Source organism: Sus scrofa, chromosome 15 (assembly GCF_054392235.1).
Source record: "Sus scrofa isolate SSC_HxYL_T2T_F1_AM1 chromosome 15, Sscrofa_HxYL_maternal_Yorkshire_Landrace_v2.0, whole genome shotgun sequence".
NCBI lineage: Eukaryota > Metazoa > Chordata > Mammalia > Artiodactyla > Suidae > Sus > Sus scrofa.
This window is the reverse complement of record NC_139397.1, coordinates 83,311,813-83,330,102: the sequence shown is the minus strand read 5'-3', so window position 1 is coordinate 83,330,102 and position 18,290 is coordinate 83,311,813. Positions and strand designations below refer to the sequence as shown.

The window sequence follows — 18,290 nt, the reverse complement described above, 5'->3', positions numbered from 1 at the left end:
ACTGTGACCCAGCTCTTTAAGAATCCAGCCTTGTCTCTGCAGCAGCTAGGGTCACTGATGAGGCACAGGTTAGATTCTGGCCCAGATCAGTGAGTTAAGTGTGGCTGCAGCTATAGCTAGGATTCCTGGCCCAGGAACTTCCATATGCTGCAGATGTGGCCAAAAACAAAACAAAACAAAACAAAACAGCAGGATTCCAAAGGGTAAGGAAGCCTTAATCACAAAGAACCATTCTGGAATTCATAGCAAGCTCTCTGAGGTCAACTAGCCATTTCAACAGAACAGATAATCCTGACCTTCCATTTTTCTAGTGCTGTTTTTGTATACCCCTTTCCTATAGCTTCACTCAATTGAGGCAGAAATTGTAGGTACCTTATTAGAGATTTCTGGGTATTCAGTGATAAAGTATAGCAATTAAAAAAAAAAGTAGGAGTTCCCATTGTGGCTCAGTGGTTAACAAATCCGACTAGGAACCATGAGGTTGCGGGTTCGATCCCTGGCCTTGCTGAGTGGGTTAAGGATCCAGCATTGCTGTAAGCTGTGGTGTAGGTTGCAGATGTGGCCTGGATCCTGCGTTGCTGTGGCTCTGGTACAGGCTGGAGGCTACAGCTCCAATTCAACCCCTAGCCTAGAAACGTCCATATGCCGTGGAAGCGGCCCTAGAAATGGCAAAAAGACCAAAAAAAAAAAAAAAAAAAGGATACAGAAATTTTATCTGCTACCTGGGGAAAAATGATGCTTTTGAGCTAACCACTTTTGGAGAACCTATAGGAAAAGAAGGGACTTCAAAAAGTCCTACAAATTCCATTCCTTATTTCTAGAATCATAGCTTAGCCTCCCAAATCAGTTACTTTATATCCAATTTTTTAAATAATCAAGGATATAAATTCCTTAACTTTATATAACTTACATCAGTGTTTAATCAGAACTACTTGTCCAAAAGGAAAAAAAAAAACTTTCTATCAAACCAAAATAACTTTCTGTTATTCAAGTCTATTTTCATGTAAAAATGAAAGCAGTTCTAGATAGACTTTTCCTCCTGCTAGCCCTCCCATAGTGGAAAAGATGTTCTTCTTTATCTCTGAAATAAACTCCTAACTCCACTAATATTTTTTCATGGGTTTTACTTTCAACCTTTTAATTGCTTTAAATACTCCTCTAGGTGTGGGAAATGTGGAGGGTTAAAAAGCATAGCAGAAGCCATCAAAAGAATATGACAGAAGTGAGAGGAAAAGTAAGATATTATATTTGACATAAAATACTATACCTGCCCTCAAATATTGACAACTTGCAAATACAGATTGTAGGAGAAACAGTAAATTAAATAAGACTCAGAAAATGAATCTCTGTAAGAAAAATGATTAAAACCTTGCTAGACTGAATTCCTCAAGTGTGGGGCCTATGTCTTCATCTTTTAATTCCTCCACATTTAGCAGTATTTCTGGCACATAAGAGACAGGCAGAACTTCTGAAAAGTAGACTTGAACAGATAAGCAATATGTTTTAAGCATAGTAATGTAAAAATAATATAAATAAAAGGGCCCCAAGGAAAAATATTGGAAATTAATATGAATATGTTAAAGGACAATGCAGAAGGTGCTGCAGAGAAACCTTAAAACATGGGACTAGAGGACTTCCAATCTGTAATGGGGCATGGTTCCTTGGCTCTACTTTCAGTTGGGCTGGCCTCAGGGAATTCTCCTGAAGATCAGCTCTTCCCCTTGGCTCTCTCCTTGAGCCTACTCTGACTCATGAAGTATGAAATTGTTCTTTGAGAAAGAGCCCTAAAATCTTCAACCTGAAGTGAAGCAGTACGTACAAATGGCGCTGTTTCTTCCCAAATATAAAACTCTAGTTGCTCTCTAACCAGAGTTTGGGGTTGGCCATCCATGTTTCCTCTTGGCACAAAAGAGAAAGACAGAATTGGGGAGTTCCCATTGTGGCTCAGTAGAAACAAATCTGACTAGTATCCATGGTGATGTGGGTTGGGGATCTGGCAGTGGTGGTGAGCTGTGGTGTAGCTCACAGATGTGGCTTGGATCTGGCATTGCTGTGGCTGTGGCTTAGGCTCCAATTCCACCCCTAGACTGGGAAATTCCATATGTCGTGGGTGTGGCCCTAAAAAGCAAAAACAAACAAGCAAAAAAAGACAGAATTGTATTCAAGACTCATAAGTGGCTGTATATTTTTAATCCTATGGAAATGGATAGGTGAAATGGCAAACAGGGTCAGGGTAGGTGGGACTCAGTTACCAATTGGTTGTGGCCCCTGGACAGTTTCCTGAGTCACTTTCGTTCTCTGTTTTCCAGTTAAAATGTCAAGATCCCTTCCTGCTTGTATTGTGGATATCTCTGCATTATTGCTACAAACTCTCGTCCAACAAGTTGATCCCCATCTTGCTATTTCCCCAGATATTGCAGATACTAGAAGCTGGGAACGAGAAAATGCCGGGACTCAGGCCGATGAGTCAAGTTCCTCAGCACTTCAGCGAGCTGCCTGGGGGATCTCTGAAACCGAAAGTGACCTCACCTATGGAGAAGTGGAGCAAAGATTAGATTTGCTTCAAGAACAACTTAACAGGTATGAGCAATAGCGAGGCAAAGGGAGCCCTTAGTTGGGAATCCAAGCCCTTAGTTGGGTCTAGCTTTACTCTTTGTAAATAGCAAATTCATCCTACTATAGATCTAATAGTTTCCTTATACACTTACTTAAAATAAGACTGGAAGTTGACAGAATTATTAATCTGTCTTGCAAGGAGCATTTATTTAGAACACTTATGCTTTTGGCAGCATGAAACATTTTTTTCTTTACTTGTCATAAAATTAGTATATCATCAGCATTGGCTGCCTAAGAAAATTCCTTTTTTTAATCCCTTCAAAATAATTCGTATTTAGTTTATTGACTAACACCCTTCCTCTTTCCATTCCTCCTTTTATACTTTTTGGTGGTGCCTGGCAACAGTTATGTGTTACAGCCGTTATTTTAAAATATTGACAAAATGATTTAAACATTTAGTTATTCAGACAACTTTCAAAAATGTGATTGAGTTGAAAATCCCACAGGGTTGAAGCCCAAATCTTCTTCATTTTCCCTCCATCCTTGATCTATAACCTCTTAAGATGAGGAATAAATTTTGGTTTTAGGAAGGATGGAACCCCTTAACCCAAATCTATGTGGATTCCTTAAAATTAAATTGATCAATGAGAGTCTGAAAAAACAAAAAGTTGTAAGAGTATGATATAGCTGCTTTAGTTGTGTTACATGTGGAAGGTGACCTTGACTCCAAGTAGCTTTTAGGGAGACCACTAGACAAGGTATTCTAGTGAACACAGACAAAAAACTGCATGGATTAAACTAAAATGCTCTAACACAGGATTTACCAAGTCAAGTTAAAGCACACAGTGAGTGATACAGAGTCCAGATGGGATAATTAACAGATTTCTAATAAGTACAAGCCTGGTAAAAGGATCACACAACCTGAATCCCGATTTACCCAATATTCATATATAACGCTTCAGCCTTCCCTGCCGTTGGTGTGGTTACAAGAACCAGAGTTGAGGTTTGCACAAAAAGAATCCACAAATTTAAAAAAAAAATCCAGTGCCAGCAATACACCCTTGCTCTGTCACAGAAACATAAGGCCCCGCACACCTGGACACAGCTGTGGTGTTTCAATTAGCCTGCCAAGCAGCCATGTGTTTTACTAGCCTTTTTGTAGGTAAAGAATGTAAGGAGTCAGAAGGAACTTACACTGTGTGTGTTTGTGTGTGTGTTATCAGTGGGTGACTAAACTTGGGGGTGGCAGTCATTTGCCCAGAGGTGACAGGAGAATAATTTGTTCTTTCCATCTCTTTCCATATATAAGCTAGACTCCGGTTTGTTACATATTTCTATTCTATCTTTGGAATGTCTTGCAGGTTGCTAGCACGCTATCTGTATCTGATGCATCTTATGAATTCTGCCTATATCTAACAACCTACTTGCTTACTCATTACAATTAACATATTCTGTGAGTTTTGTTTATATCACATAAGCTAGTTATCTATGCTTAATTTTTCTTCTGTGTTTTACCAATGCTGCTTTTGGTTTTATTGCTTTTTTAAAAATCTTTATGCCAGGATTGAACAGTGACAAACAATACAGTAAACATAAGAATGGGTGAATACACACATATACATTATCCTGAAAAGTGAATTAGGAGTTACAGCAGACAAAAAGAATTAGAAAACCTACAAATTTGTAGATTAAATTTATATGCCTTAATTTCAAAAAAAGCATGACAATATGGCATGAATTAATTTTGTATTTCTATTTTCATGTAATTTAATCAAAGTTTGAAAGTTAAAAAACTGAAGTCTGTGTCCCATTTCCAAGTACCAAAGGCAAATCTTATAAAATTGAAATGTATCTGAGAAAATTTAAACAGACTATTTACTTAGAGTCAGTAATTCCCAACTAAGGTATAAGAACTTCCCATGATAACTTATTTTTAATCAGAGAAGCATATTTAGTTAATTAGTACATTTGCCATCTCTCCCTGCTTTTTATACTAAGCTACATTGATCTTTTAGTCATAACATATATCAAAATATATACCACACACATAAGAATTAATAAAAATAGGATCTCTAAACTTGAACTTCTTTGATTTCCTCTGACTGATAAGCACTCATTCCTTTACTGCCAAACGTACAGTATGCATTCAGTTCCTTGAGTAAATGAAAAAGTGACTGAATGAATGGATAAATGACAGGGACAGCAGTCATTTCTTCAGCACAGCACTTGCAGTCAGTTAGTCTAAAGTCATAACTCTGCCACTTAACTACTAACAGGATGACTAGATCAAGTCATTTAAATTTCTCCAGCCTCAATTTCTTTCTTTGACTTATGTGGATCTGCAATGCTGTTGTAAAAACTAAGCTAATACATGTGGAGAATATATATGCCACAAAATAGAAAGTGTTGTAGTTAGGTTGGATTTGATTAACAGTGAACTTCATTTCTTTTACTAGTGTTTGAGAATATTCTGTTTCCTGATTTGGACCTTTCTTCAGGACAAAAATTGAGATTTTTAACGTTGCCTTGTTGCCTGGTCATGGGTACCTAGCATTGCTGCTGCTGTAAACCAAAGATTGCTGAAAATACCTATCTTTAACATATCCTGGGGCTGAAAGTACAAACTTTTAAGGGCACATACATCTAGGACCTATTTGGTTCACAACTGCCGCTAATACTGATAATTATTATTTGATAATGTTAGTTTTAATATTACTTTTATATGAAACTTTTTCACAGCTAAACTGCAACTACATCTATTTTGACATGTCCCTAGCATGTTCTTTACATCTTTTCTTTGACGACCTTCTTTCTATTCAGCTCTGAAATTTTTACAAACATTTTAAAATGTTAGTCTCTTTTGGATTTAAGATCCAAAATATTACATTACTGCATTGCCATCTCCAAAGACCTCTTTCCTCCACTTTATTCTAGAAGGCAAAAGTATAGAAAATGAGTTTGAAGAGGGCAGCTCAATTTAGACTTCAATTTTGCAGGGTGAGAATCCTGGGCCACTTTCTAAAGTTGGGCCTACTCTGTTAAGCTTTGGCATTCTGTCCAATTGTAGAACTGTGAATTTCTCCCCCATTTGTTTCGTCCAAATACACTTATTAAGTACACAGTGCAATAAAAACAAATACCAGTGGTCTATCTTGAATTGCCCTGCCTGCTGCTGCTCTTATGCCTTAATGGCCAATTAAACTATATGCAGGGTTAAAGGTTTACATAAGAAATATTCTTACATATTTATATATCATGCCTACAGATATACATATTTAGGGAAAATCACTAACACTTGATCCTAAAGCAGTGCTTCTCAAACTTTAATGTGCATTCGAGTCACCTGGGGATCTTGTTAAAATGTAGATTCTAAGTCTAAGTCTGGAATTGGCAGAGATTCCACATTCTAACAAGCTCCCAGATTTGACCACACTTTGGTTGGGAGGCCCTAGAGGATGTAAAAGCTTTCAGTGCTGACTCCATCCCTTGTAGAACACAGTGCCTGGTACAATGTGAGTCTTTGAATAATTAAATAAAAGCATTCACTTTACGCAGCTGTATAAGCTACAGTGACGTAGGGGAAGAAAAACAAATTTCCCTCTACCCTACCCTGTTCTTTGCTGAAACCGCTATTTAAAAAAAAAAAAATTAACAAGAGCGAAACAAACAAATTTATTAATATGAATACCTTGTGTACACACGAGAGACACTCAGGGGAAATGAGTAACTCCTTGAGGTGGCTTAGAACTCAGGATTTAATGCCATGTGAACAGGGAAAGGGAGGGGATGTAGGTCTCTACAGGAGAGTAAATGATTTTTAGTATCAATGAAGCAGCCCTTAGAAGAACAGATAGGAGGTATGATAGATAGTTGGTGACAAAGTTTGTCTCAGCATGGTGCCTTCTAGACTTCTTCTTCTAGACTTCTAGACTTTTTCTAGACTTCTAGACTGCTCTTGTGTGACAAAAGTCAATCTTCTCTGGTTGTTGAAACTCCCAGGGAGGGGATTTATGACAATTGGGTTTATTTTGGAAGATCCACCTTTAGGCAGATAAGGGAAGTTCAGAGAAAGCCTCTCCCTGCATTTGCTGTTTTCCCAGAGCCTGTAGCTCCAATGAATCAATCTGCCAAAGTGGCGTATTTGAGGGTGGCATATGCTGCTAGCCTTCACTGACAGCAACTAAAAAAAAAAGTTATAAAATTGAGTTGTTCTTTGCTGTTTTAAAGACCAAGCTGGATTTTTTCAAAATTCTTTATAATTCCTCCAGAGTCAAGTAGGTTATTTAGTGTCATTAGAAGAGTCCATTCCAGTTAAGATGTTGGACCCAAGTTATAAAACCTGAAAATACAACCTATGCAGAGTAAATAAATTCTTCACTAAATTTTCAATGTTGAGTCTTTTTGGACTGCTATAACAAAAATACAACAGACTGGGTGGCCTATAAACATATTTGGAGACTGGGAAGTCCAAGATGGAAATGCTGGGAGTTTTGGTATCTGGTGGGAGGGGAGCCAGCTTCCGGATTTATGGATGGCTTGTCTTCTCACTGTATCCTCACATGGTAGAAGGAAGGGAGCTCTTTGGGGGTCCTATTTATGAGGGCACTAATGCCATTCATGAGGGCTCTACCTTCATGTCTTCATTATATCCCAAAGGCCACACCTCTTAATATCATCACATGGGAGGTGAGGATTTCAACATAAACATTCAAACCATTGCAGTGAACTTCCCGCAATGTCAGATTACTAATTAATAAAACCAAACTAAGTATTAAGAAATCACTGCAAGAAGAGAGATTGCCATCTAGACAGTCTTAAGTGTTACCTCAGAAGAAGAAGCAAGAAATAGGATATTTATTAGGAGTTTAGATCCTGGACCTTTCAAGGTGGGAAACTGAGTGGATCTGGGCAAAGCTCATAATACAATATTTCAGGATTGATGGACACAGTGAAGTAAGGACCTTGAAGCAAATATGGATAAATAAAATGCTTTGAAGCAAGTTATTCATTCAGAATAAATACCTTGCGGTCTCTCATTAGTTAATCTGTAGAAATTTCCTGAAGGAGTAAAGTTATTTATTTCCCTTAGACTTATTTTTCCCAAGCAAAGTTTTCCTGGAACAAACTAAGTCATGTTTGCAGAGGGTGTTCTATAGTTTTAGTAAGTCATGATGACACAACAGTCTCGTTCTCACCCTGTGCCTGCTGCTGCACCTGCACATACTGATCTGGTGTTCAGGAGTCCCACTCAGCAGCATTTTGGTATTACTGAAGCCCCACTTCAAGTAGGTTTTTCCCTCACAGGCATTATTCAAATAGCTAGAATCTGTGATATAGAGATCTTGTTTCTTGGAAACCACTGCTGTTTGCCAAAATTTTTATAAGGACTCAAAATCATTGTGATAATTTTTGACTCTTTATTGGGTCTTAAATCCCATTTGCTGATGAAATTTTTGTTATTCCATTCCCCATCCATAAGTCATTTTACATGTAATGTGTAAGCTACTTTTTAAATATTAAATGCTGTTAGTGATAGGATGAATTCATACAGAAATATTTATAATGAATGTACAATTTTCTTTGGGGGCTTAGAGGAGAGAGAAATTAATTCTGAATAAGGGAAGATTGGCAGGTACAGATACAATTTGTGCTGGACCTTGAAGAGTGAAGGAAAATAGTTGACGCATAATAAAATAAGTCCTCTCTGTTTAGTTGATACCATAAAAATATTAGATCCTGAACAGTGGGTAACAAGTAAATAAATAAACTAGTTGATAACAGATTTTTTGTTCAGTGTGTGGTTTTGACACTGTATAATTTATAGCTGTCTGTTTAGGAGACACTAAGCCAAATGGCTATCTATATCAGATATAGAAAATCTACACAAAAAATGTGTTTTCATGATTCTCAGAAGGAAGATTTGTAGTATCACTATTAAAAACTAGGAAGTTCCTATTGTAGCTCAGTGGTAACAAGCCCAAAGATTATTCATGAGGAAGTGTGTTTGATCCCTGGCCTCGCTCAGTGGGTTAAGGATCTGGCATTGTTGTGACTGTGCTGTATGTCACAGATGTGACTCAGAGCCCATGTTGTAGTGGCTGTGGTGTAGGCTGACAGATGTAGCTCTGATTCCCCCACCAGTCTGGGAACTTCCATATGCCACAGGTGCCGTCCTAAAAACCAAAAAAAAAAAATTTTAACTAAAAATAAAAATGATCTTTTCTCATGTTTTTTTCAGGTTTACTCTGTTTGCCCTCAAATCATAGGATAAGGTCTCTCCACTTTGAATCTGACAAATATAGCATGTATATATAACTGAGCAAAATTAGTCTATGATTTTAACATTTTTTGTAAGAGTTACATTTTCTTTGCACTTTTCATTTGAAGCAAAACAATAAGCACAAATAAGTAAACACTTTAAAAAAGTTTTCTAATGAGGCATATGGTCCAAATTTTCTGGTCTTAAATACACAAGAGTCTCTCTTTTTTAATAATTTAACTCAGCCAAAGGAGGGGGATTAGACCCATTGTATTTTGCTATTTTTCTTTGAATTTTAATTTAAAATGAGAATGAAATTAACAGGCAAGTTGGCTACTTGTGAGCTTTGGGGAAAAAAATGATCAGACTGGAATTTTTCAAGGCCAGATGGGTCATTGAAGCAAGTGAACTTTTACGTTTGGTCTGTTTCTTAAATACCACAGGCCTGAACTGTAGATGGGAAAGCAATTTAGCATCTGACGGTACTTAATGTTAAGGAAAGAATACAATGAATAATATACAATATTCGATGTGACTAGGAGAGGGGTAAAATAAAATGGAGATAATATAAATTTGAAACACATAGAAATTATTTAACTGCTACAATGTGAAGGAAATAGGCTATTAAATCTTTTTTAAAGAGTAAATAAAATGTTCACAAGAAACTGACCAAAAAAAAAAAAAAACCTGATTAAAAAGCTATGAGCATTACTGATTAAAAATAGATTCTCAATGTGCTTTACATTTTGAAATTGATGAAGCTTAATTGTGAAAAGGTAATACAATTTTCGCACTGTGAAAATGTAGTTTCTTCATTCAGCTGTTTTTCTGTTCAGATCTTGTTACAGGAACAGGAAAGCACCGATCCTTATCAGAGTCATTAGTGAGACATAGAAAGTGAGCATCTCCGTGCTCCCTCTCCTGTCCTTCTTGTTTAAAGCAGGACCATAATTCTGTTTGCTGCTGCAATTTCCTCAAATGCTTTGTAATTCTAGACTATTTTAGGACTGTCTTCCCCCATTTCTGTCTGTCCTGCAGACTTGAATCCCAAATGACTGCAGACATCCAGACCATCTTACAGCTGCTGCAGAAACAAACCACTGTGGTCCCCCCAGCCTACAGTATGGTCACTGCAGGAACCGAGTATCAGAGGCCCATCAGCCACCTAACGAGAACCAGGCATCCAGTGGCATCCATCAAAACAGATCGAAGTTTCAGTCCATCCTCACAAGTGAGTAGAAACAGTGTATAATCAAGAGTGTCTCTCAAAGTATGTTTCCGGGGGCTGCCTGGATCAGTCAGAATCACCTGGGATGCTGTGGAAAATACAGATTCTCAGTCCCTTCTCTGTTCATACTCAATGAGAATTTCTGAGAGTGAGCTCTGCCTTTTGCATTTTAAACAAACCCCCCATTCCTTTTATTTTTTTTTGTGGGGGGGTCCTTTTAGGGCTGCACCTGCAGCATATGGAGGTTCCCAGGCTAGGGGCTGAATCAGAGCTATAGCTGCTGGCCTACACCACAGCTGCAGCAGCACAGGATCCGAGCTTTGTCTGTGACCTATACCACAGCTCATGGCAATGCTGGATCCCTGACTTGCTGAGCAAGGCCAGGGATCGAACCTGCATCCTCATGGATACCAGTCAGATTCATTTCCACTGAGCAATGACGGGAACTCCCCCCAACCCCACCCCAATTCTTTTGCTCATTTAAAGCGTGGGAATAGTGGACATAGAAAAATGATTTTAAAACACTAGTATTTTTTTTTAAGAAAAAATTTTTTTCAAGAATCAATCTATTTAACTTTATAAATGGTGGAGCTTTGAAAGCTGTTGAATAGCCCTAGGTTGTAATTGTTCTCATGGCCAAAGGCTGTCAGAGCAGGGTCTTGAGAAGGAAGGGGTGGAAGAGTAACAGCTGGACAGAGAAGACCTCAGATCCAAACTCAATCAGACTAGTAACCACATCTGTGCCCCACCCATCACCCAGGGACTTTAACTTGTCTCCATTTTTAGAAGTTTGGGAATTGAGGGCAAAATGACCTGGGGAATGAAACTACACTAATAGCACAAGGTAATGTGCCAGAAGGGAAATAATGCACTCTTTTTAAAATATGAAAGTAGAAATTAATTTATCTTGAAACGGGTTTTGAATGCCTGGGAAACATGCAAAAGTATATATACATACTTTGTTCTTTATTTTCAGTGGATTCGGTAATATTTTCTGACAAGGGTTGGGGGATTTCCCTTCCTTTTTTTTTTTTTTCTCTCTTCTTATACTCTAACTGTACTTACCAAATGACCTACTTTTCTGAACCCAATTTGTCTGGAATGGTGAATTAAAGGTCATCTGGAAAACTCAATGTGAAATATTATTTAAATAATAATCATCATCTGATATGACTTCAGAGTAAAATTAAAGTTCTTAGAATGGTTGTATAGGATTATCTAAATTCATAACCAACCTCCAAAATCTTGATCTGTCTTTGAGAGGAAAAACTTGGTTAATACAGATTTATGGGAAAAGAAAACATGCTTAGTTTTCATGAGTGTAATATTAGAAATATGCCCAAAAGAATTATAAAAACACATTTTCTTCTCTTTTCTTTCTACCAGTGTCCTGAATTTCTAGACCTTGAAAAATCTAAACTTAAATCCAAAGAATCCCTCTCAAGTGGAGTGCATCTGAACACAGCTTCGGAAGACAACTTGACTTCACTTTTAAAACAAGACAGTGACATCTCTTTAGAGCTTCATCCCCCGAGGCAAAGAAAAACTTACCTTCGTCCAATTAGACATCCTTCTTTGACAGATTCTTCCCTAAGCACTGTAGGAATCTTGGGTCTTCATAGGCATGTTTCTGATCCTGGTCTTCCGGGGAAATAATCATTTTGTACTATTTATTCCACATACGATGTAAGTGCTTTTAATGGCTGTTTTCCTTTTTGTATTTAAATCCTCTCTACTTGACTCAGGGGCTCACAAGATACCATTATATGCAAAAGTACTGTATATTTTCCTAAATTGAAGCTTGTAAGGTAAAATTGAGCAATTAGGATGTAAATATACATATGAACTCTTTTGTTCCAAATGTTAAAACTGCCAGCATCTCAAGGCACCTTATTTTTTATTTTTTTTTAAATCACATGCATGTTAGGAAACTCCAATTTCTCTTGCATGGAGACTCCTATTTACTGCTTTTACGCAACCAGTACTTTGTTATGAAAATGCCTTCCAAGCAAATGAGAAAACAAAGGATAAAATTGTTCATGGATGCAACTCAGATGATTCTCAACTCATGGAAGTTCAAGAGGGAGAAAGGGAACTTAGTCACTTTTGAGGACAGATACCCTTTTTTATTGAGATGTTTATAGTTAATTACATTCATTCCACACATTGAAAAAATATATATACAGTTTTAGAGTTATAAATCTCTGACAGTTTAGGAAGCCATCTCCAAATACATATATAGGCCAGCTTTAATGAGGACAAAAAGGCCTATTTAAAATTCTGTTTCTAACTGCATTCACAAACTCCCTAAAATATTTTTCACTGGCACATTTCCTTGAATGCTTAGAAACAAGTGTCTCTAATTTTTCTTTTTTGGGCAGTGGGTGAGGAGGTGGGTAGAGAGTCTTCTTAAGAACTGCCAAAGTGCTACTGACACAAACTGATATCCACAGCTTTCTTCTGACTCATGTTTTAGGGCAATCCTGAATTTGATTAAATTGACACATAGAGTTTTCTTTTCCAAAAATATGCAATTTTAGTGGATTTGTGTGGCAAAACTGGCTCCTATTAAGTATCTGTTGTTCTGTGGCTTTCTAATCCCAGCTGTGGAAAAAGAATGTGCATTTGCGTACCTATAAAGAAAATGCACAAACCAGCAGAAAAAAATCAGTTTTATTTGGTTATTCACACATATTTGCTAATCAAAGATTAAATGAAACTCTATTATATATGGATTGGGCTGAATATTTATTGACCCTAGAATATTGGCACATACAATGGAATATATTTTAATGTCATCGACTCTTAGATTATTTAGGGTGGGATACATGCCTCTCCTAAAATCAGGGTACAGAAAAAAATTACAAGTTAATTTGAGATTCTAATTAGTCAAATTCTAGTTAAAACTAAGAAGTTTTATTTTTCAATTCATTTGGATACAATTTTAAACTTACTGTGGACTGATCCATTGTATCCATTCCTTCTGAACAAAATTTTGAAACTTTTTGAAAGTTTATCCTTTATTCATTCTTAAATGCATACATTTTTAAAGAAACATTATATCTGGATTAATTAAATGGATTAATTTCTATCCCTGCAGGATAGAAATGTAATCTATTGACTTTACTTTTGACACTGGTATAATTTCAAATACAAGCAATTTATTTAAATTTACGAAAAGCTTGCACTGTTTAAAATATGCCCGATATATTTTTTAATGGTCACATAAATTGATAATCTGTGTGGGAGGCAATCTATATGCATAGGCATATTGTTATCCCTGCTTAATTTTTGAAAAACAAAAGCATAAGCAATCAAGTACACATGACAAAATAACCAGTCAATTCAATAAACATATAATAATTTTAACCAGCTTTCCATAATTCCATTTGGTATTATGCAGACAGAAATATAAGGACTAGTTGATGCTTTCCTTTACTCATTAAACAAACTTTTATGGGTGCCTCTCAGGGGAGAGAAAGAATGACTAACTCTGATTCAGAGGACAATTTAGGGATTTTATTTTCATATTTAGGCAGATTTTTTGCAGCTGCTACAAATTTCATAAGGATTGTCAGTCCAAGCTCCAGGGAAATTCAAAATGAATTCACTAGAGAATGTTCATTTGTAGGGAGAGAGGATTTGGCAGGTGAGGAATTTAGATTTGATTGTTTGATTAGTGGATGCTTCAGCTGCAATATTTGGTATGACATGCACACAATTCAGCCTTTCACATAAAGCCTCCATATTTCTTTATAAAAACTAAGCATGAAGGAACGGGAAGATGGAGAATGGTGCGCAAGCATCCAGCTTGTTTAAATTCTAGTGTAACATAAAACTTTTCTTCTTAATTCCTCAAAATAAAAGGCTTGATATTAAAATCCAAGTCTAAGAGAGAATTGGACAAGATTAGGAAGATCTCTTCCTATAGGATATTAGCTTAAAGGAGCTCGAGAGAGAGATAATGTGGTGCGTCAGGCATAAATGTCAGAAGACTCAGTGGTTACAATGACTTAAACCAAAGCAATTATCTTGATTTACAAAATCCATCTTCCTGTCCTAACCAAATCTTTAATGCCTAAAATCTCTGTCACTCTCCCCAGGGGCTGCGGCAAAACAGTCTCAATCAACCCTTCCATCCTGGGACTCTGCTGAGAGCCAGGTAACTGCTGTATAGCTGGTAACAGCCATACAGCAGCTGCTCTCCTTCTAGGTAATTACAAGCATTAGCATAATAACACTTTTTGCCTTCCACCTAAAAATAATGTTCCCTGGTCTCCCTCCAGGCCCAAATAAAATGACATCTAATATCTAAAGTTTATATGAGTTACATGTTTTCCGATGTTGTAATTGCTGGGCAGAGATCTGAAAGGCTTGAGTTGACCCTTTAGGGGAGACCCATACTCTCATCAGTTGATGAAAAAATCAGGGATGAAAAATGCTGAAGCAGTGTTCTTTGCAGGGGTTTTAAATTAATAATCACTCGTTCAACAAACATGGGTAGGCAGGAGCACGTCTGGGACATCAGAGTTTCTTAGGTCCATTATAACAGTTTGGTCATCAGAGTTGAACTTTCTGGCTCTTCTAGTCAGAAGAGGGAAACTAGGCCAGGGCGCATTTGCTATCAGGTTTAGTATGTGTATGAGGATTGCTCATAAGGTCCTTTTGGAGGTTGACTTTCAGCAATGGCCCTTAAATGCATGAAAGAACAATGTCCTTATCCAAATGTTATTTTAAAACCCACCAGATATTATCTAAAGGATAAAATTTATCACCTTTTCTGCCTATCTAAAATAACAGCTATAAACAAGAGTATCTGTCCTCTGAACGCTTTTCATGGTTTTAAAAAAAGGAATCTGATAGAACTAGTTACTAAAAGGAAATTAAACTTTTTCAAATGTTATCTATGGTTAAAACCAAAAGAAAATAAATTATCAAAGTATACTTCCAGCTGTAAATCAAAATGTTTATAAATTACAAAAAAATATTAGGTTTCTAATCATATTTTTTGCAGTAAAACAAATGTGTCTATCTATCATGTGAGTTCAAAGAGGCACTTAGAAGACAGGATGATGTCCTTACATGCAGGCCTTGAATTAGCACTAGCTCCACCTGGTCACTTATTAGAAATGCATATTCTTGGGCTCCAACCCTATGTACTAAATCAGAAACTTTGGGGGTAGGGCCAGCAGCCATATAACAAACCCTTCTCCATACAATCCTGATGCACATGAAAACTTTGGAGAATCACCAGTGTAGGGTATGGGCTCCACAGTCAGACCAACCTGAGTCTCCGCACAAGTTCTTTCACTAATAGCCATGTGACCCTGAGCAAGTTAATTAACCTCCCTGAGTCATTTTCCAGAGATAATGCTATCTGCCCTGAAGACACTTAAGGAAGAAATGAGATTAATGTATAGGTAAGTGCCTGGCAAATAGTAGGTGCTCAAAAGTGCTAAATTCTTTGGCTGTCATCCAGGAGTGTAACATTAAAAACAATCAGGAAGACAAAAAATTTTCCACAAATTATTACTTATTGTGCACATTTTGTACAATGTGCTATGTCGCTAACAGCTGTTACCAAGACTAAAGTTTGTTTTTTTTTTTCTTTGCCGCAACGGTGGCATTCAGAAGTTCCTGGGGCCAGGAATGAACCTGTGCCACAACAGTTACAAGGCCAGATCCTTAACCCCCTGTGCCACCAGGGAATTCCAAGACTAAAGTTTTTAATTCAGAGAAACGTTAAATGTAGCTATTTCTTTCTCCTAAATGTATTTTGCACTATTAGGTTTATAGCTTTAAAATAATGCTTACTATTTACAATAATAGTGAGTATGAATCTCATTGTTAAAAAACATATCAAACTCTGAATTGATGTTAAATACCAAGTGTGCAGAGATGATCTGTCAAATTCAATATGGCTAGAATGCATTTTGTGAAGACTGGCTCACTATGGAAGCCCCTCTTTAGATCCATGGTATAGTTCCCCAATGGATATTTATAATTCTCAAAATACAATTTTGCAAGAAAATATATTTTTTTCAGAAAAAAGAATTTCATAGTTGTAATTTCATAGTTTCAAGCATCTAGGCCCACTTCCCCATTGCACAGATACATTATTCAGACCTAGCCTGCCTGAGCTCTCGTGTGGAAGGGTAGACATGGCAAGAGATTCAGTGTGGTAAACCTGAATTCAAAGCCTACCTCTCCACTCACTCTTAAGACAAACCCTCAGTGAGCCCCAGTATCCAAAACTATCAAAGAAGAGGTAACATCTTAAATATCTTCAAAGAGTGTTGAGGAGTCCCTGATATACATGCTGGAAGTGCTTAGTAAGCGGGAGCGCACCATAAAATTATAAGATCATCATGTAACTTACACATCATCACAAAGATGGTGGTATTGTGGTATAAGTCAGTAGCACTACTAATAGCTTCTAAAAAACCTTCCAGTGCTTTCCCCGGCCCAACACTGCCCATAGTTAGACTCTCTGACAAAAATCTGTAGATGATTCTCTCACAGCTCTTGAAGATCCATTTGCTCAGAGGAGGAGAATGCCAGCCTTAGCACCTCAGTATTTGTCAAATATTACCTTTGTCCAAGACCCATAAAATTATATTTACATTGCAATTGTTTTCTTGTCTTACAATAGCTTCCTCTTCTCCCTCTCAAGTAAGTGTTCTCATTTAAAGTTGTTTTCTTGTGGTTCTAGTTAACATGAAGTGATGTCAACCTTTTAAAAACTAAAAGGATTGTATTTTTAAATGATTTTATAGAGTATTAGGTATTGTGATTGATCAGTGCCCAAGTGTAGAATAATTCACTACATGCTCTTGTGGTACAAGTACACTTTAAGAATATGCAATACAGAAAATCCACAGGAAGATATGAATTATTAATAATTGACAGCATGAAATTATTATAAGGCTTATTTATATAAGCTCTTTAAGTGGAGGTTGACAGAAATGACTAACAAGTTACTTTAACACATAATCATTATGAGTAGAATAAAATCTATAGAAATGTAATGCTAACACAGAACTAATTGACCAATTTCATTGTTTTGTCAACCATAATGCAACTTTTAAATGAGAATACCAAGAATTACTACAGAAATGCTCCCAATATTTTTGAGAAATGGCAATATTAACATGGTTACTCTTGAAAAGCTAACAAAAAACAGATGAATTCCTAAACTGCAGTCATGGTATCTGTAACTTAGAGACGCAAAGTAATTTAGCACAATTGTGGTTTTAAAGCACTATATTTAGAGCCTATATCTTTGTACTTCCACTATCTGTATTTTAATGGTGTTTTTAAGTTGAAAATAATCTAACAACTATTACCATTTAAACTATTTTTAATACTGATATTATAGTTTGTATATTTGAGAAAATCCCATCGTTCTTATGTTATTTAGGAGTAAATTCAAACACCAGTAATCTTATATAATTAATTCCTCCACAGTCTCATCAAAATGGCCCTATTATTACAATAGCATTGAAATAATACGGTATTTTTTCCAAACATTAGAGAAAAAAAGATTAAAAATATTGGGGGAATCCCTAGTTTTTAATCTTTTAGGCACCTGCCTATTTTAGTTAAATGCATATTACCTATTTTTAGCTGAAATTTGTGTTCTGTAATTTTGATAGGAATATGTATACCAGAACGTTTGCCGGTTAAGTAATACATTTCAAAAAGTAATGTGTGTAATCACTTGAAAAACGTCAGTCATCTGAGATAAACCAGTTCAGTCACATTGGTTAAGTAGTAAGTACCTTGGAATGCTTTAAATATAATGAAACAATCTACCAAAACACATATATTTCCTAGTCTTTATGCACATAATGTAGCATGAAATCATGATGCTTTTGAAATACTCTGTGCAGAAATATTTATTTTTTAGCAAATATTTTCTTCAGAGATTGGTATGTGATATTGACAGTGTAATCTACTTGCACACCTAGTTTTGCAATAACCTTCCACAAATAACTGTAAATAAGAAAAATGTAAATTTCATGTAAAAATGGTTGCAAATTTTTGGTAGCTAAAAGTGTACAAGTTGTATTGAAATATAGTATATATACATAATTTAAGAATGAAGCATATAATTTCTGATCTATTTATACATGAAAATTTAAGAATTTGTAAAAGAAATTATTTTGGGGAAAAAGAAAGTAAATCTCATTAGGTAGTTAGGATACTTTTATTAGAGAAGCCAACTATTTCCAACATTTTACGAGG

At 36.3% G+C, this 18,290-nt stretch overlaps 1 protein-coding gene across 24 annotated transcripts in view; it reads left to right on the top strand.

Annotated features, from left to right (window-relative positions):
* The window catches only part of KCNH7 (potassium voltage-gated channel subfamily H member 7), a 501,977-nt gene that overhangs the window by 481,198 nt on the left and 2,489 nt on the right, over window positions 1-18,290 (top strand). For 8 of the 24 annotated variants that reach the window (XR_014830517.1, XR_014830516.1, XM_085001286.1 and 5 more), the window contains 4 exons: window positions 2,412-2,580; window positions 9,854-10,046; window positions 11,430-11,729; window positions 14,147-18,142. Coding sequence is in view for 18 of the 24 variants with exons in the window: in XM_085001286.1 (XP_084857412.1) it covers window positions 2,412-2,580; window positions 9,854-10,046; window positions 11,430-11,699 (632 nt within the window). In the remaining 6 variants the exon portion in view is untranslated. Of the gene's footprint in view, window positions 1-2,411; window positions 2,581-9,853; window positions 10,047-11,429; window positions 18,143-18,290 lie in introns of those variants that run through there. The other 16 variants (XR_014830514.1, XM_085001284.1, XM_085001277.1 and 13 more) reach the window with 6 other exon arrangements.